Genomic DNA, 20,875 nt, shown 5'->3' with positions numbered 1-20,875 from the left:
TTTTTCCTTGAAAATAAACATTTTGGGATAAAATACTACTATCAATCTGTTTAATTTGTCTGGTTTAAATAATCGTTTTTTTATTATTGTAAAAAAGTCCGCTTTAATTTGCTATATAATTATTATTATAAAAATATTATTATTATTATTATTATTGATACTATGAAATATATCTTAACTAGCTGTTGGGGTGGCGCTTCGCGCCACCCCAACACCTAGTTGGTGGGGCGCTTCGCGCCCCCCCAAGCCCCCCCGCGCGCGTAAGTCGTTACGCGCCATATTAGTTACGCGCCATTGTAGTTGTGTCCCTGTGTCCCACCTGTGAATATAGATTTATATATGTGTTTCAAACTACGTAAAAATTGCGAATATACAACATTCTTGGCTTTCCCATTGTCTGTGCATATACAAAGCCGTATGTACTAATAATGACGTCATATGCAAACGCTCTTTTTACAAACAAACAAACATGCATACACACAACTCGTTTTTATATAGATAAATAATATGAAAAAAACTTCGTTTTCTTAAAGAGTTAAAGAGGCTGCGTCCCAAAGTCGAACCTTAAAACGTACAGGAATTAGAAGAGGCAGTTGGGGGGCTGCCGCCCCTCAAACCCCCAGCTTTTAAAGACTCTTTTGTACAGGTTTTTTTTGTGGGGGGACTTCATTGTTACTAATTACTAGTTTCGGCGCAATGGTTCTCCTGTCCTCTTGTGTTTAACATTTTTCGAAGTTATTCCATTATTCATTCATTTCAATGTTTTGTTAATTAAAAGAGGGCCTTTCCCAAGCCAAGAGCGGGGGGTTAGCAAAAAAACAAAAAACCTGTACAAAAGAGTCTTTAAAAGCTGGGGGTTTGGGGGGCGGCAGCCCCCCAACTGCCTCTTCTAATTCCTGTACGTTTTAAGGTTCGACTTTGGGACGCAGCCTCTGTAACTTTTTAAGAAAACGAAGTTTTTTTCATATTATTTCTGTACGTTTTTCTATTATCCATGGTAGATGTAATTTAATAATTCCTGTACTCCTCGTACAGGAATTAGGAGAGGAACCCCCCCCCCCCGCTTTTAAATCATTGTATAAAATAGAAAAAAAAATAGATAGAATGACCGAAATGTTTCTTTTGCTCATAAGAAGCTAATATTCTGTTATCTCTCAAATGATAAGGTGTCCAGGTGTTATCAAAATTTTTTTGATGTTGTGAAAAAAAACCGCCCGTAAGGGACTTGAACCCTTGATCCGAGGATTAAAAGTGTCACGCTCTACCAAGTGAGCTAATAACTTCCATGTGTGTAAATATAACTTCTCAATAAATTTTAAAAATTTCAAATTAACATGGGCTCTTATGGAGAGAAATCCGTTAATTAATAGCTAATGCGTGGTTTCTGGAAAACAGGGAAGGAGTTATCGGATCGAGCTGAAATTTCGCGGATAAGCTCCTGGGCTGTAGGGGACCTTAACTTGTGAATTTCAGCCTGATCGGACAACGTTAAAAGGGGGGGGGGTTGGAGGGTCGAAATTTTCGGGGGGTTAAGATTTTCCTACGAAACTTTCCAGGAAAATTACTCGGAGAATTCCGCATCGAATGAGTCTTCGTACACCCAGATCCGATGTCGGATGCGACCTGTAGGCGTCTAGAAAAAAAAAGTAAATGAATTTTAAGTGGCTATGCGTGGTTTCTGGAAAACAGGGAAAGAGTTATCGGATCGAGCTGAAATTTCACGGATAAGCTCCTGGGCCCTAGGGGACCTTAACTTGTGAATTTCAGCCCGATCGGACAACGTTAAAGGGGGGCTGGGGTTGACAAGTCGAAACTTTCCGCCAGATTTTCCCTATGAAGGAAAAGTTGGAGGGGGATGAAATTTTGCAGGTTTCTTAGTTGGAGCTCGGGCTACGAAATGCATCCCTCCCCATCGAAGATCGCTTAACATTGTCGTGTGTCGCCTCTTTATAGAGGCACGAGTGTGCCTCCTTGATAGATAGATAGATACAATACAAATTAACTGCGTAAAACTTGCGAATGTACAACATTCTTCGCTGTCCAATTGTCGCTGCATATAAATAGATTGTCAGGTTTACCGACCCTCGAACATGCAACGTACAATTGTCCATGGTGGGGCGCTTCGCGCCCCCCAAGCCCCCCCGCGCGCGTAAGTCGTTACGCGCATTATTAGTTACGTGTCATTGTAGTTGTCTCCCTGTGTCCCACCTGTGAATATAGATAGATTTATATATGTGTTTCAAACTACGTAAAACTTGCGAATATACAACATTCTTGGCTTTCCCATTGTCCGTGCATATACAAAGCCTTATGTACTAATAATGACGTCATATGCAAACGCTCTTTTTACAAACAAACAAACATGCATACACACAACTCGTTTTTATATAGATAGATAGATAGATAGATACAATACAAATTAACTGCGTAAAACTTGCGAATATATAACATTCTTCGCTGTCAAATTGTCGCTACATATAAATAGATTGTCAGGTTTACCGACCCTCGAACATGCAACGTACAATTGTCCATGGGAAAAACAATCAGTACTAAGATCTATACCACATTTTTCTAATGATTGACCTTGAGCTTTGTTAATGGTGATTGCAAATGCTAATCGAATTGGGAATTGCAATCTTTTAAATTGAAAAGGCAGATCCGTTGGAATCATGGGAATGCGAGGAATAAGAATAGCCTCGCCCTCAAAAGGCCCTGTGAAGATTGTGGCCTCTATTAGGTTTTCCATTGTTTGTTTTTTTACGGCAAGTCGCGTGCCATTGCAAAGCTTTGGTGGGTTTATATTTCTTAAAAGTATTATTGGTACGCCTATTTTTAGTTGTAGAACGTGTGGTGGAAACCCTGAAAGATCTATGGAATTTAAAAATTCAGATGGATAATTAACCGCTTCATTTGGTTCCAAAACTGTGTCGACTGACTTGTAAAGGACTGCCTGGTCTCGAATCTTGGTCAAAACAATATTCTTGATTTCGTGGACGTCTATATTTTTGGGTGCGAGAATTGCTCTTTCACTTAGCCATTTATTATTTTTATAATTTTTTAGAATATTCGGAAATACTTTTTCAATCAATTCATTTTTGGACGTCACTAAATTACAGAAATCAGCAGGTAGTTGTATACGTCCTGAAATTGAGTTCACTGGGAGCTTTCCGTTTCCAATTGCCAGCAATTGATCTGAAAATGTTTGACCAGAGTCATCGTTTTGCAATCGGACACGCATATTTGTAGTTAATTTTAATATTTTTACGTGTGCCCATTAGTTAGAATTTTTCAGGCAAGCATTCATTTCGTCTGCAGGAGTTGATCTAGGTATTATAGGTAATGTTTGCCTGAAATCTCCCGCAAGCAATATTAATGTGCTGCCAAAGGGTTTCGACTTCCCTCTCAAATCTTTCAAGCATTGATCCAGAGCCTCGAGCGATTTTTTGTGTGCCATTGTGCACTCATCCCAAATAATAAGTTTGCTTTGCTGCAATACTTTACCCATCCCAGATGATTTGGAAATATTGCACGTGGGAGTTTCTGTAGAATGCAAATTCAGAGGCAATTTCAAAGCGGAATGAGCAGTTCTTCCACCAGGCAGCAATGTTGCGGCTATTCCGGACGACGCAATTGCCAACGCTATATCATTTTTTGATCGAATTGATGCCAGAATCAGTTTTATCACAAACATTTTACCAGTACCTCCTGGCGCATCCAAAAAGAAAATTTCTCCAACGTTGTTATCGACACAATGCATTATCGTATCATAAATGTCTTTTTGTTCCGACGTTAACTTGGAAATGTTATTTTGTACATACGACAATAGATCACTCGTACTGTAACTTTGTTCACAATCCAATTCTGCACATGTCGAAACAGCAGCGATACGGTTAGGTGAAGGCATTCCCAAATCCTGAAGAGGTTTGTTTGCCATACGTACGCACAAATCTTCTATAATAGCTAAAGTGTAGTTATAAATTTCTGATGTAAAATCAAAAGTCATATCTGACGTCTCTAACTGTTTTCGATGGAGTATATCTTCGGACATTTTTGACTTATATTTTTCCCATAACTCTGTAGGAGCTGGTGGAGAGCAAGTTGTTAAAATGATGCCAAACAATGCACGAATTTGACTTGGGGTTGACGTTTCGCACGCGTCATTGGTGCAGTTATCCCAGTGTTGGTCATTCTCCAATAAATTCAGAGCTTGGCATGCACTACGGTAAGTGTCATGTATAGTACCGTTTACAGTTCTCAAATACTCAAAGGATGTCGGACCGGGTACACTCATCAAAAGCAGGCGTAGAAAGAAGCATTCATGTTGATTGGGGTGAACGGTGTAGAGTCTTCCTATCGTGGTATTTTTGAAGATGGTAGGTTGGCCGTCGACTGACTTACCCTGTTTTCGACGTTCAAATACTTTATTTTTAGTATTCCACGTGTAATACGAAGGCACTTCAGTATACAGCAGTTTTTTTGCAAAAGAATCATTTTTGCAAAGCGAAAAAAAGCTGTTAATGTTGTATCCGTTGGATTCAGGGCTCTTTGTTGCACGTTGGTTTCCGTGAAATAAACACGTTGACCATTCTGTAAATGTACCGCTAAGTGAACAACAGCTGGACTACGTTCATGTATCGGAAATGAAAGAATTCGCCAAACAGCTTCATTACTGCTTATGTATCTTCCAGCCTGATATTGTACGATTTCGTCGAAACCTTTGATTTCGGGCTACAAGCCAAAAACTGCCATGTCACTGCCTTTGTTGACGTATTTACATATGTATTTGATTGCCTTTACGGAGTTACAGTATTCAACGTTTATGCGTGCATTAAATGTTTTTGATAATAATGGGGAATATGGAACAACCCACTGGTTATCTACTTCGATGGTGGTACCGTTACGCTTCTTTATTATTGCTGTTTTACCGCCATCTTCAGTAGATCTTCTTCTATATTGTGGGTAACCATCATTGCCAGTAATTGTCTTTGATACTAAAAGTCGAGGATATTGCTTTGTGCACCTTCCTTTGGCCATGCATGGTGAATTTTCGTTCAGTGCACCGCAAGGTCCATGTATCATATTTTTTACAATAATATCATGTAACCCCTTATCGACGTGTTTATCAGGTATTTCAGCGGAAATCACATCATCAATTTCGTTCGAAGTAATTTTTTTATGTAGCCAGATTAGTATATGTGCGTGTGGCAAACCTTGTTTTTGCCATTCCACTGAGTACATCCAGCATCGCACTGACCCAAACACTTCAAGTTTTACTATGTAGTTTATCAGTGATTTCAACTTTTGCCGGAAGACACGGGCCGTAATGTCATGCCTATGAACCGCCGATTGGCCTTGAAGTAAAAGCTGCAGTATCTCGTCCCAAGATTGATTACATGTAAATGTAATAAATAAATCTGGACGACCATAGAGACGAACATACGCAATAGCATCTTGAGCATATTCATGCATATGACGGGGACTGCCAGCATATGACGAAGGTAAAATTGTTAATCTTCCAACGTTTGTGGTATTACCGTCATTTATAACTGCATCTCGCAAATGAATGTATTGTTCAGACCGGAGCTTGGTCTGATTCAGGCGGATATATAGCAAACGTTTTGATTCAATTTTAGCATACATATCAACGACAAATTGGTGAAACAATTCACGGCATTTTAAAATATAATTTTCTTCATCCTGCCGAATCATTAGTCTATAGGAATAATAATGCATTGCACTGCATTTCTTATTCATTTCTTTGTTAGTGGCTGGATTCATCAATTTAATATTAAAGTGATATCCGTCGGCTCCATCCCAAAAAATGATAGGATATTGTAGGGCATCGTAGCATCGATGAGTTTCAGCAATTCTTAACAACTGAGCGTTTCGCTTATGAAGAATAATATCTCGAGGTAAAAACTGATCACCGACCATAACGATTGTTACTTCGTCGATAGTTGGAGCATTGTATCTACGCACATGTTGGCCAGGAGGCGTTTTGTCAGCGGAAATAACAATTTTATGCGTATCAGTAGGCATCAAATCGATGGCTGTTTTGAACAGACGCACTAAATTATTATTTTCGTGGAAAAGATGTTGCAATTGGGAAACGATTGTCCTTTCAACCTTGGGAGAAATTTCGCAACGTGCATTCAATTCAGAATTTCTATCACTGATGAAGTACAATTGTAAAAATTTATGATTCTCGCCTGAGAATGGTAGAAGGGACCCTGCTCTATGATAAATTTGCCCTTTTACTTTGAAAGTAGACATAAATTGATCTGGATTTTCGATTTGGGCTCCAAACGACGTCATTTGGAAACATGAGTTGTATTTTCTGATTTGTGACAAAAAACGCTTAGATTCCGACGTAGTTCCAGTAAGGAAAGTCTTCAATGGCTCTGGTGGTGCAGCCAATAGAGGAAGTTTAACTTTTCCTGAGGCGCAACACATTCCCATTGTTTCACCACTGAATTTCAAGGCCTTGCAATAGGGACAAATTTTAGACATTGTCCCGATTTGAACACATCTACTCAAGCTATAATCATCGACTGGGCTGTACCTGAATGCCAAGCGATAACTTTCAGGTTGCTCTGATTCCTCGGCACGCTTTCTTTTCTTACTTTCTCTATCAGCAGCAAGCCTGATTTCTTGCTGTTCTTGTGATTCCTCGGCACGCTTTCTTTTCTTACTTTCTCTATCAGCAGCAAGCCTGATTTCTTGCTGTTCTTGTGATTCCTCGGCACGCCTTCTTTTTTCACTTTCTCTTTTAGCAGCAAGTCTGCTTTCGCGTTGCTCTGGTAGTTCCTCGGCACGCTTTCTTTTCTGACTTTCTCTATCAGCAGCAAGTTTTTTGGCATAGACTCTTTGAGCATCTTCATCGGCTTTTGCCATTGTAAGTTCATCAGTCATTTTAAACTTAAAAATTAATAGATTTCTACGTGAACATATATGTCTTAAATATCTTTAATGACGTCACCGTCATAGCAAAAATGACGACAACTAACTTCATGACGTCAGCCGACACAGAAACATGACGTCACCTGATCCACAGACAGACAACTTATTTTTATATATATAGATATTATAATTATGTTATTGCATTAAAATCATTGCAAATTTTAAATATTTTCATTAAAATAATTTCAATAAAAATTCTAAAGATTATGTTATATTATAAAGAAAGTTGTAAAATATCAAACAGGTCGTGGTGACGAGCTGTAACTAAGGAGCGACGTGGCTCAGTTGTAACCAAAACCTTAAGAAACAGAATTAGCTTAATGTGCTGATTCCAAATATAAGATTCATTAAGCTTAGTGTTACCCATCAAAAGTTGCGAGCCTGAGAAAATGTGCCTATCTGTGAAAATGGGAGAAAATATCCCCTAAAAATAAAGATATATTCAAACTTAATGTCAAAGTTCAATTTAATGAAAACCATATCATCAGATTCTGCGAATCAGAGAACCCTACTGTAGAGGTTTTAAGCTCCAATCTGCAAAACTGTGGAATTTAGCATTTTTTGCCAGAAGAAAAATCGCAAATGCGTTTTTATTTATTTTGTTTGTTGTTAGAAAATCTGGTTAAGAAATCTAAGCTTAGAAAATCTGCCCATCGTCTAAGTCTAATATTTGTTATTGGGAAGTTTGCATACATTTTTTGGGTGGGGGAAGGGGTGGGGGATTTCATGCTGGGGGATTCCCCACGGATAAAGAAGTTTTTGGGGGTGAACTGTTCGAAGGAAATTTTACGCTGAAATTTTATTCTTTTTATTGGCCTTGCTTTTTCTTTGTCGACTCAATTTTGCGACTGAAGATGTTAAGGTTAATTGTCCGAGGTAAATTTTCACTGCGATTGAATTGTCTAGAGAATCTTTCCATGAAGGGAGGAATTTTTGGTAGACCTGGAGCAGGATTTCTCGGTATTATTTAAAACAAACCTCAAAACTTAAATTAAAGAAAAAAAACAAGTTCTTTCACCTGAAAGTAAATAGAAATGTTAAAACTTAAAACAAAACAGAAATGATTACGCATATGAAGGGGGTTACCTTCTCCTCAACCCCTCGCTGTTTACGTTAGCGTTTGATTTTTTTTTTTCAATTCTTTAATAACCACTACTGAAACACAAGAGGCGTTATAATAGAGTAAAAAAACAATTTAAGTTCCAAAAAAAAATTTAGTACGAAGAACGAGGTGTTGAGGAGAGGGTAACCCCCTTCATATACCGGAAAGGGCTGTAAGTTTTGAAACTTGTCCATATTGTTTACACATAGTATTTGCTATTGAAATGTACTCTATATCGAGAGATCAGCGATTCTAACGTTGTTGTCCCCTCATTTTAGTCAGAAAAAACTGAACTGCTTTGACATTGAATTTTAACATAAAATAATTAAAGTTTTTTCTAAAGAATTACAATTTTTATCAATATATGAATTCTTGTATTATTGGAAAAAAAAATCAGAAATTAAATTTTTAAAAAGATTTTTTTAACGGAAAGTAAAGAGCGACATTAAAACTTTAAAAGGAACAAAAATTATTCTGTATGTGAAAGGGAGTCTACTCTACCTTTGAAAGTAATTACAAACTTTAGCATAAAAAGGGGGTTGTTGAGGAGGAAACAGCCCCTTTCATATACTGAATAGTTTCTGTTCGTTCTAAGTTTAAACGTTGCTCCTTGCTTTCAATTAAAATACTTGATTTTTTATTTAATTATTATAAAAAATCCTCACTGTATGTTTATTACAATCTTACTGTTTTTATGAATCTTTTCGTCTATTCTCTCTCCAAAAAATCACCATGCAACTCTAATTTTTGTAAGAAAATTTTTCTAGTCAGGATTCATTAGAAGCTACAATTTTATTTCAAATACCTATCTCAGAAGATTTAATGAAATCTAGGACACCGTAGAAAACAACAGTGGAAGGAATAAATGTGATTGTGTTTGAAGTGGGAATGACTAATTGTAAACGAGGGATAGGGAAAAAGTGATTATGTGGATTTTTCGACTTTTGATATGTAGACTTTCTTTATAGGGAAAAGTAATTATGTAGATATTTCGACTTTCGATATGTAGACTTTCTTTATAGGGAAAAGTAATTAAGTAGATATTTCGACTTTCGTTATGTAGACTTTCTTTACAGGGAAAAAGGTGATTATGTAGATATTTCGACTTCGATATGTAGACTTTTTTTATGGGGAAAAACTGATTTTGTAGATATTTTGACTTTCGATATGTAGACTTTCTTTATAAGGAAAAAATGATTATGTAGATGATTCGACTTTTGATATGTAGACTTTCTTTATAGGAAAAAAGTGATTATGTAGATATTTCGACTTCCGATATGTAGACTTTCTTTATAGGGAAAAGTAATTAAGTAGATATTTCGACTTTCGTTATGTAGACTTTCTTTATAGGGAAAAAGGTGATTATGTAGATATTTCGACTTCGATATGTAGACTTTTTTTATGGGGAAAAACTGATTATGTAGATGATTCGACTTTCGATATGTAGACTTTCTTTATAAGGAAAAAATGATTATGTAGATGATTCGACTTTTGATATGTAGACTTTCTTTATAGGAAAAAAGTGATTATGTAGATATTTCGACTTCCGATATGTAGACTTTCTTTATAGGGAAAAGTAATTAAGTAGATATTTCGACTTTTGTTATGTAGACTTTCTTTATAGGGAAAAAGGTGATTATGTAGATATTTCGACTTCGATATGTAGACTTTTTTTATGGGGAAAAACTGATTATGTAGATGATTCGACTTTCGATATGTAGACTTTCTTTATAAGGAAAAAATGATTATGTAGATGATTCGACTTTTGATATGTAGACTTTCTTTATAGGAAAAAAGTGATTATGTAGATATTTCGACTTCCGATATGTAGACTTTCTTTATAGGGAAAAGTAATTAAGTAGATATTTCGACTTTCGTTATGTAGACTTTCTTTATAGGGAAAAAGGTGATTATGTAGATATTTCGACTTCGATATGTAGACTTTTTTTATGGGGAAAAACTGATTATGTAGATGATTCGACTTTCGATATGTAGACTTTCTTTATAAGGAAAAAATGATTATGTAGATGATTCGACTTTTGATATGTAGACTTTCTTTATAGGAAAAAAGTGATTATGTAGATATTTCGACTTCCGATATGTAGACTTTCTTTATAAGGAAAAAGTGATTATGCAGATGATTCGATTTTTGATATGTAGATTTTCTTAATAGGGAAAAAGTGATCATGTAGATATTTCGACTTTCGATATGTACACTTTCTTTATAGGGAAAAAGTGATTATGCAGACATTTCGACTTTCGATATATACACTTTCTTTATAGGGAAAAAGGTGATTATGTAAATATTTCGCTGTATATTCAAAACCACATGCTTGCACATAACTTTAGAAACTATGGATAATATAAATCAGAATTTTTCCCATTTCCAATTTTACACATGCTAATTATCATTTTCTGGGAGAGAGAATTTAATACCGCGATATTAAACTCGAACAAATCCCAACATATTAATACAGAGAGTTTTAAAGGGCTGTTGTGTCTTTGGGAGGGAGTCAACCACCCAAGGCTGTTTCATGAGGGGGTAGGGGGTAGAAACCCTTGGTCGGATGTTATACTTATCCGACTTATGTGATGTGACCTATTAGATACTTTAAAAAATCTTTAATCCATTTGTGTCATGTATCCGTCCCTTAGTGTCAACTTTAATTTAGTGAGTACGTTTGAGCATCCCTTATCCGATCTAACCGCTTAATATTAACTTTTCCGGATTTAAACTGTACGAGATAGCAACAAGTGCTTATTCGGCAACTTATCCGCGGAAACGAAATAGCCATCTAGGCGAATAACAGCAATAAACACGTGCACTCCACTCTAAACATAACTGATTTAAAAACCCGCGTTATGGGCCACATTTCACAATTACTGTTCCTTTTCGTTTTCTGTATATAATTTCACATATATTTTTTCCATTTTTGAAACGATCGAATTTTTATTTATATATGACGTCACTTACCTCACTTATCCTGCATTTTCCAGGGTTACAGGGTTCAACTTATCCGAGAACAATCCAGACCGTTTCTAGTATTTATCCTATTAATCTGTGACGTCATTTACGCATCGTAATGACTTTTTTTTTATTTCAGCTAGAATTTGGTTCTACGAGTATATGGAAAATATGTTCCTAAAATATTTAGCCTGGATAAGCTTGCCAGTGTTTCTAGTCTTATTTTCTGTTGGTTTTGTACACTTAGTTGCTCCACAAGCTATAGGTAAGTCCTTTATTCTTATTATATTACCATATTTGCTAGTTTAGTCATTCCTGTCATTAGATAAAAATAAAATAAGTTTTTCAAACCAAAGAGAAGCGCAACACTTACACTCAGAGCATGCAAAAATTACCCTCACTTGAAGAGGGGAGCTGTAGCCAAAAGTAAATTCAGGATTTGATTTTGGGGGGAGGGAGGTACAAAAAACTTACTAAAACGCATTCAAAATAAACCTTACAAAGGAACACCCATTTTGTGACGTTTTTACCGGGCAATTTTTTTGGGGAGGGAGGGTAAGCCTCGAATCCCTTCCCTTGAATATAATCTCAGCTGTAGCCCCTTTTAGGCCCTTAATAATGACGTTCAAGTGGATGCTTGTGCTTTACCGAAAACGGTATATTTTTTACATTTTCATTGAGAAAATGGAACTACTTCCATTTCTCTTAATCAATCAAATATTCACCTCATCGCAGTAAGTTTTCAGTAAATTGGAAGTAGCCTTTTGAACCTTTAAGGAAAATTTTTGCCCACATTTCGCCTTTAAAATAAAGTTTTTTGTTGCTTGCCTCTTAAGTGATTTCGCTCAAAAAGTGAAGTTAGGTTAATCACAATGGAATATACCAAAATATGATGAGAATATAATACTTTAGTTGCCAAATTATGGAAACTACAACAGAGTATTATGGAAAACTGGCCGCCCAGAACGCATTATATTAGATACCTAACCAAATCTATATATTGAGCATTTAATTAAAATATACCTGCATAGTAGTTTATTTCACTGAGACTCAGATAATTATCTCCGAATGTAGACAGAGAAACATGTTTTACTCAGATCATGAACTTGAGTGTGGGCATTATAACAGACAAGTACCAAATTTTTTACTACAGTTTTTTTTTACCAGAAAAGCTTCATATTTTTGCTGTTTACTTTTATTTGAAAAAAACTCATCATCTTAAATCTTTCATGTAGATATGGTTTTTGCGTATTCCATAAAAATGGCTACTCCCATTTATAAGAGCTAGTTCTTTCCTTTCAATGCTAAATGGTCATTTCCGTTTTTTAAACTTTCCATTATGGGTTTTTATGCTATTTGCCAATATTCCACCGTGAAACGAGTATTTAATATTGACTATAGTCAAAAGATCATATATTAAACCGCATAGGCTACATTCCTGTTTACTTTATGCTTTACTTTCACTGGTACTCCAATAAGCAATGGCTTGTGTATTCTGAAGTTGTAGACATACATAATGAGCATGCTTAAAATTATATTGGAATTTCCGCAAAAAAAGAAAGGAATGAACTTAAAAAGAAAGTAAAATCAAAAAGTAGGAACAGAAAATGTCTAATCAAGATAGTGAATAAAAAAAAACAAGCCCAGCCAATTCGGTTTCACATAAAAAAAAACTTTACCAACGGAAAAAGTAAAATGAAAACCAGCTCAACAACAAAAAGAAAAGGAGCAAAAACATGTATAATGCTTAAATTGTGTAATAATGAGCATACTTAAAATTATATTCGAATTTATGCAAAAAAAAGAGAAATAAATGGTCATTTAAATAACCATAATATAGGAATGTCTTTCCCTAACAGTAAGTAAGGGGTGATTTTGTCCGATAGTAATAAACACTCTAAAAACAGAATTTCTATAACAATAGTTACATGAAAATAACTGGCTTTTTATGCTGATTCTGATAAGATTCTTTTAGTTTAATGTTACCCAGAGAAGCTACGAGCCTGAGAAAATTTGCCTGATTTTCGAAAAAAATTTTTTTTTCTTTGTTCTTACCAGGGGTGATCGTATCAGATCAATGGTCCTAGACGATTGGAAGAAGGTAGTAAAAAATTAAGTATTTTTCACTGTTATATTAAAAAGATTTTACCTGTTATCGGTATATTTTTGTTTCAATTGTATATTATTTAATTTATAAAACAACAACCGATTATGCAGTTATTGTTTTAACATCGTTGCATTGACTTTAACATCGTTGCAGCCCTAGCTGCAACCTAGTAAAGAAGGAACCACGGCCCAAAGTAGCCGAAAAAGTAAAAAAAAAGCGTTTTAATAAAAACTGGTTAGTGAGAATAAACCATTAAAGAGCTGTTTAAGGGCTCTTTATAAAGGAAAATGCCACGTCTGCCTGCGTTTTTGATTAAAAAACAAACATAATGTTAAAAATAAAATATATTTTTCTTTTACAAATACTCTATTTTCGTGTACTAGATGATATTATATTCGGTATGACGTCATATTTGAGTGACTCTTCGGCCTAATTCCCATGGGTTCGTTCTTCAATGTATCCAGCTAAGAAAAGATTTATTTCTGCATGTGATATAAGAGGTAAATAAACCGAAGTTTTTATCTTTAAACGAGCAACTGATGTGAATATATACATTTTTTCTCAAAATCTGGTGATTCACTATCAAAATCAACCATTTTATTGTAATTATAAGCAGTACAATAGCGCTTCCTAACTAAAGAGCGTTTTCACCGCTAAGAGAACGTGAGGACGGATAAAGTTTACTGCATATCTGACTAATGAACCCAGAGCAGTTGCTTAAAATATAATACTATCAATTTCTGGAAGTCTCGTCTCTTTGATTTTTCAATTTTGTAGTAAAAAAAATTAATATTTTAAAATAAATTTTGTTTCCAATAAAGCTTAGATGATGCTCTGGTCTCAAAACACTTAAATGAACAATACGTTTACCTGATACTAGTACTTAATGAACAATACATTTACCTAATGCTAGTACTTATTACTTGGAATTACGGTCATGTATACCAGAAAAAAAGCACAAATATAACAAACCTACATCAGCCATCATCACAAAGCACTTAAATGAACAATACATTTACCTAATGCTAGTACTTAGTACTAGGAATTACGGTCATGTATACCCGAAAGCACAAAAATAATAAATTTACATCAGCCATCACACAAAACACCTAAATGAATATTGCATTTATCTAATGCTAGTGCTTAGTACTAGGATTTACGGTCATGTATACCAGAAAAAAAGCACAAATATAATAAATTTACATCAGCCATCATCACAAAACACCTAAATGAACAATACATTTACCTAATGCTAGTGCTTAGTACTAAGAATTACGGTCATGTATACCAGAAAAAAAAGCACAAATATAATAAATTTACATCAGCCATCATCACAAAACACCTAAATGAACAATACATTTATCTAATACTAGTTCTTAATATTAGGAATTACGGTCATGTATACTAGAAAAAATAAGCACAAAACACTTAAATGAAAAAACGCTTAGATGAAAATTAAAACACTTAAGAAAAAAAACTGAAATGAAACACTACATCTACTTAGTACTAGGATTTTCTTTTAGTAAACTCAATCTCCTGATACCTCGCTATTCTAGAAATAAACTGAGGCAACGTACTGTTTAAGACACCTGAAAGTATCAACTTGTTTTTTCCAAACATCCCTTCCCTTATCACGGAGAGCACAAATTCTCCATAAATAGCCCGAATGTAACGCTTAAAATTCTTTAATATTGATTTGGTTTGTTAGATAAATTTACTAATCTTATATTCACCCAAAACATGGATCTGCGGATTGCGTTTTGCAGAGGGACGCATACGTCTCTTGCCGCTCATCCTTGCTATTTTCCGCAAGACGCATGCGTGCAGAGGGACGCATACGCCTCTTGCCGCTCATCCTTGCTATTTTCTGCAAGACGCATGTGTGCAGAGGGACGCATACGCTTCTTGCCGCTCATCCTTGCTATTTTCCGCAAGACGCGTGCGTTGAAAAAATCCAACGCACGCGGTTAAAATACGTGCGGATTGTGGCAGAAAAGACCATAGATTCAGTTTCAAGGCTGATTTTAGCTTTCAAGTTTCATCAAATAATATATGACAAAAGTCATCCTAAGCATAAAAGATCCTATTTAATTCAGAAGGCTTGGGAGAATATGTCGATATAGACGAATATGTCTGATAGGATGTGGTGAACAGTACACTGGACTGTTTATTAGCAAGCTATCCACCGAAGTATGACCAAAGCTCACAATCCACTGAAAGGAATGAGGCAGATATCTGCTACCATTTCGTGCTCCCACCTCTTTTTAACAAATACAACTGTTGATTTAATAATTTTGCTCTATTAGGCCAGCCTAGGCTATGTAGGTCCGGACTGTGAATTTGAGCTGGGCTACAGTCAGGAAGAAGATGCAAAATCCTATGTCAGGGACCATGCAGGGTAAAATTGTTAAAAAAAGTGAATTTAGTGACTCAGATGCAGAAAAAATTATCAACTGCAAAGATCCTGGTAAATTTGGAAAATGGGACCATTATCAGATGCTAGGAAATGCAACTTTTGATGTGAACAGTCTGCAGTTTCACCGCGGCGGCGATGCGGTGCGGAATATACACCACATTGTGTTTCCCAGACCCGTCTGTGTGAACAGTAGGTAACAATTTTAGTTTACAGTTTTTGTTTGGACGGTGGAAAAACGCCTTTAACAAAAGATGGGAAGCAGCACAAAGCATAAACTGGAGAGGTGAAAACGGTTGAGATGAAGTTTTTCTAAAGCAGTTGAACATTAGGAGGAAGCTATTTTACAAAAGTTGTGAGCGATAAAAAGTCTGTTAGTTTGGCGGATTAGGACGGTCAGGTATGAGGGAGGGTTAACAATGCCTAAGCTAATAATTTCTTAGTGGATGGCGGTGCCTCTGTATCAAATCATAATCAAAATAAAAAAATATATATAAACAAACTGTGAATTGGCCTTTCATCTATATGCATCTTCATTCATAATTATTGAAAACCGCATTTTGACTATCTAAGTTAGAATCGTAACGGTTAAAGAGCCCTTGGGTTTACTCTTCATAAGGTTTTGATTCTGTTCCATCAAATTTGTTCCTTTACAATCCTTAATTTTTGTGCCAAGTTAGGTATGTACAATAATCGCGAAATGATTCGTGTCCTATTTAAGGCATATCCCTATTTGCTGACATAATTTTATTTATTAACTTTTGACATAAACCTTCATTCATTCCTTCTACTGGCTCCACTTCACTTTTGACAAAAATTAATTTTTAAAAATGTTTTTAAAAAGTGTTTTTAGAAGAGAAGTTAGGAACTATTTTAAAAGCTAAGACGTACAAATATAAAATAACGTAATAATTTAAATTAACGACGGACATGAATGTCTATTAGTAAATAAATGAAACCAAACTCAAAGAGAACTTAAAATGAATAATCATCAAGCAGTTCATTGTAACGAACTGGAGCAAGGAGCGACCCGGCTCAATAGTAACCGAAACTCTAAAAACGGAATTTTGATACCATTAGTTACATCAAAAGAATCGAATTTAAATGCTGATTTTTAATGCTGAGGGGGGTTACTTGGGAAGATCTTTCCATGGAGGAATTTATCATGAGGGAACAAAATTTCCATATTGGGGCGTAGGATTTTCTAGTATTATTAAAAAAAAATAATGAGAAAATAAATAAAAAAGTTTTTTTTCAAATGAAAGTTAGGAGTAGCTTTAAAACTTAAAACAAACAGAAAATATTATGTATATAAGGGGTTTCGTCTCCTCCACAATACCTTGCTCTTTACGCTAAAGTATTTTAGTAGTTTCAACTATTTATTCTACGGCCTTTGTGATTCAGGGGTCATTCTTAAGGAATTGGGACGAAATTCAAGCTTTAGGGTAAAGAGCGAGGTGAACCCCCACATATACGTAATAACAATATAAAAATATAGAAGTTCGTTACGTTAGTTATTTCGTATGTTGCGCATATTTATTGCTAATAAAAACGTTCGTGAAAAAAATTAAAAGTTCTAGTTGCATTTTTAAGTAACCAAATATCAGAGTCCATCGGTTTCCATGGGGACTTTTTCAAGTTGGAGCGGGAGTGGGGCGGAGGAGGGGATTACGTGGGAGGATCTTTCCATGGAGGAATTTATCACGAGGGAAGAAAATTTCCATGAAGGGGGCGCAGGATTTTCTAGCATTATTAAAAAAAATGAGAAAATAAATAAAAAAAAATTTCAACTGGAATTAAGGAGAAGCAATAAGATTTAAAACGAACAGAAAATATTATATATATAAGGGGGTTCGTCTCCTCCAGCTTTAGTGTAAAGAACGAGGTATTGACGAGGGGGCGAACCCTCATGTACTTGATAAAAGTACACAAATATAGAAGTTCATGTCGTTAGTTAATTCGTAAGTTACGTATATTTATTACTAACAAAATGTTCGTAAAAAAATAAAAAGCTCTAGTTGTATTTTAAGTAACCAAAAATTGGAGGGCAACTAGGCCTCCTCCCCTACCCCTTTTTTCAAAATTTTCTGATCAAAACTATGAGAAAGCCATTTAGCCAAAAAAGATATTAATATGCAAATTTCGTTTAAATACTCATGTGCGGTGAGCCAAAATTAAAACATGTATTAATTCAAAAACGTTCAGAAATTAAATTAAAAAAACAAATTTGTTTAACTGTAAGTAAAGAGCGACATTAAAACTTAAAACGAACAGAAATTATTCTGTATATGAAAGGGGTTATCCCCTCTTCAACGCCTTGTTCTTGACGCTAAAGCTTCTTGTTGTTTTAAAAAGTAGAGTTGTGACAAAGAGTCAAACTTTAGCGTACAGGGCGAGATGTTGAGGAGGGGACGACCCCTTTCATATACTTTCTCATAGTTATGATCAAATAATTTTGAAAAAAGGAGCGGGGAAGGAGGCCTAGTTGCCCTCCGATTTTTTTGGTTACTTAAAAAGGCAACTAGAACTTTTAATTTTTTACGAATGTTTTTATTAGTAAAAGATATACGTAACTTACAAATTAGCTTACGTAACGAACTTCTGTATTCTCATGTTTTTATTACGTATATGAGGGGGTTCACCCCATCGTCAGTACCTTGCTCTTTACACTAAAGCTTAAATTTTGTCCCAATTTCTTAAGAATGACCCCTCAATCACAAAAGCCGTAGAATAAATAGTTGAAATTACTAAAAATACTCTAGCGTAAAGAGCGGGGTATTAAGAGGAGGTGAGCCCACCATCTGCGTAATAATTTCTGTTCGTTTTAAGTTTTAATGCTTCAACTTACTTTCAGTTGAAAATCTTTGTCATATTTATTTTTTCATTGTTTTTTTTTTAAACAATGCTAGAAAATCCTACGCTCCCTTCATGAAAATTTTCTCCCCCCATGACAAATTCTTCCAAGGAAAGTTCCCCAAACATATCCCCCTCTTCTCAAAACACCCGCCCAACCTAAAAATCCCCCTGAAAACGTCTGTTCACTTCAAAATAACCATTACTATTTGTAAGCACTGGTCAAAGTTTGTAACGTGTAGCCCCTCCCACGGGGACTGTGGGGGATTAAGTCGTCCCCAAAGACATAGTAATGAGGTTTTGTGACTACGTTGAATAAAATGGCTATCTCAGAATTTTGATCCGGTGACTTTGGGAAAATAATTAGCGTGGGAGGGGGGCTAGGTGCCCTCCAATTTTTTGGTCATTTAAAAAGGGCACTAGAACTTTTCATCTCTTTTAGAATGAGCCCCCTCGCAAGATTCTAGGACCACTGGGTTGATACGATCACCCCTGGAAAAAAAAAAAAAAAACAAAAAAAACAAACAAACAAATAAACACACCTCCGTGATCAGCCTTCTGGCTCAAAGATAGAAAATTCCACATTTTTGTAGATAGGAGCTTAAAACTTTTACAACAGAGTTCTCTGATACGCTGAATCTGATGGTGTGATTTTCGTTAAGATTCTGTGACTTTTAGGGATTGTTTCGCCCTATTTTCTAAAATAAAGCAAATTTTCTCAGGCTCGTAACTTTTGATGGGTAAGACTAAACTTGATGAAACTTACATATTTAAAATCAGCATTAAAATTCAATTCTTTTGATGTAGCTATTGGTATAAAGATTCCATTTTGTTTTTGCTACTATTGAGCCGTGTCGCTCCTTACTATTGTTCGTTACCACGAACTCTTTGATGAGTAAAGGAACCTTACAACGAATAGAGAGTAAAATCAATGAACAAGTTAAACTTGTCAAGCAGTTCGTGGTAACACTGTAAGTAAAGAGCGAACCGGCTCAATAGTAACCGAAACTCTAAAAAACGGAATTTTGATAACAATAGAAACATCAAAGAATCGGATTTTTATATTGATTTCAAATATATAAATTTCATCAAGTTTGGTTATACCAATCAAAAGTTATGAGCCTGAGGAAAATTTCCTTATTTTTGAAAAAAGGGGAGAAACAACCCCTAAAAGTCGTTGATAATCACATGAAATTAATAAAAATCACAGTAATAATCACACCATCAGATTCAGCATATCAGAGAACCCTACTGTAGAGGTTTCAAGCTCCTATCTGCAAAAATGTGGAATTTTGTATTTTTTGCCAGAAGAAAGATCACGGATGCGTGTTTGTTTGTTTGTTTGTCCCCCTTCCTCCTCCTAGGGGTGATCATATCGACCCAGTGTGCCTAGAACATCGGAAGAGGGTTCATCCTAATGGAAATTAAAATTATGGTGCCATTTTTAAGTTACCAAAAAAATTTGGAGGGCAGCTAGGCCTCCTCTCAAGCCACTTCTTTCACAAAATTATCCGATCAAAATTTTGTTTACCGTAGTTAAAAGGCCAATAACTATGTCGTTGAAAAATAACATGACCCCCCACAACCTATGGGGAAATGTCTTTAAGTTATAAAATTTACCTATTGTTTACGTATAGTATTTGTTATTGGGAAGTATGCATACATTTTTCAGGTGAGGAGGAGAGGACGTTTCAAGGGGATTTTCAGGTTGGGATTTTGCACGAGGAGAGCTTACCAGGGAGATGGAAGTTTCCAGAGGATGAACTTTCAGGGGAATTTTATGCTAGGGAATTTGCCCGAATTCTTATACAAGATTTTTCTTCATACATCTTGCTTTCTCTTTACCGACTCAATTTTGCGCGTGGATATGATACGGGTAATTGTCTGGGTAAATTTTCACCAGGATTGAATTATCCGGAGGATATTTCCATGGGGAGGGGATTTTTCTGCTCGATTTCCTGGCGCTATTTAAAAAACGATCAGAAATTAGATAAAAAAAAAACAAATTTTTTCAGCTCAAAGAAAGGAGCAACATTAAAACTTAAAACGAAAAAAAAAATACTTATATGAGAGGGTTTCCCCCTCCTCAAGGTCGTTCTTTACGCAAAAGTTTAAATTTTGTCCCATTTCTTTAAAAACGACTCCTGAAAGATAAGGGTCGTTTGATTAGAACAGTAAGTAACTTTTTAAAAGTGCCAAAAAGTATAGCGAATATGCATGCAAAATGTGGTAGGTACAATTATTCTGCATATTATAAAGTAAGAATTGTTTTCTAACTTCACACTGTCCAAATACTTTACCCTCACTCCACTCCTTAATTTGCAAATATATAGCCCAAATTATATATTTCTCATCTATTCTGTCCATTGTTTTTATATTTGTCTTATGCTAAGCTGAGAGGAACTAACGAAGAAACCGGTTTTACAGTGCGCCAATGAATGAAGAGCTCAACATGGGCGCTATAACATACAAGCA

General features: G+C 35.5%; 1 protein-coding gene across 2 annotated transcripts in view; it reads left to right on the top strand.

The window, feature by feature from the left end:
• LOC136027505 (chloride channel protein 2-like) overlaps positions 1-20,875 on the top strand; it is a 144,802-nt gene that overhangs the window by 25,264 nt on the left and 98,663 nt on the right. For both annotated transcript variants that reach the window (XM_065704819.1, XM_065704818.1), the window contains exon 3: positions 11,167-11,292. In XM_065704819.1, the coding sequence (XP_065560891.1) occupies positions 11,167-11,292 (126 nt within the window). The remainder of the gene's footprint in view (positions 1-11,166; positions 11,293-20,875) is intronic.

Source organism: Artemia franciscana, chromosome 5 (genome assembly GCF_032884065.1).
Source record: "Artemia franciscana chromosome 5, ASM3288406v1, whole genome shotgun sequence".
Taxonomy (NCBI): Eukaryota; Metazoa; Arthropoda; class Branchiopoda; order Anostraca; family Artemiidae; genus Artemia; species Artemia franciscana.
This window is presented reverse-complemented; position numbering and strand designations above follow the sequence as displayed.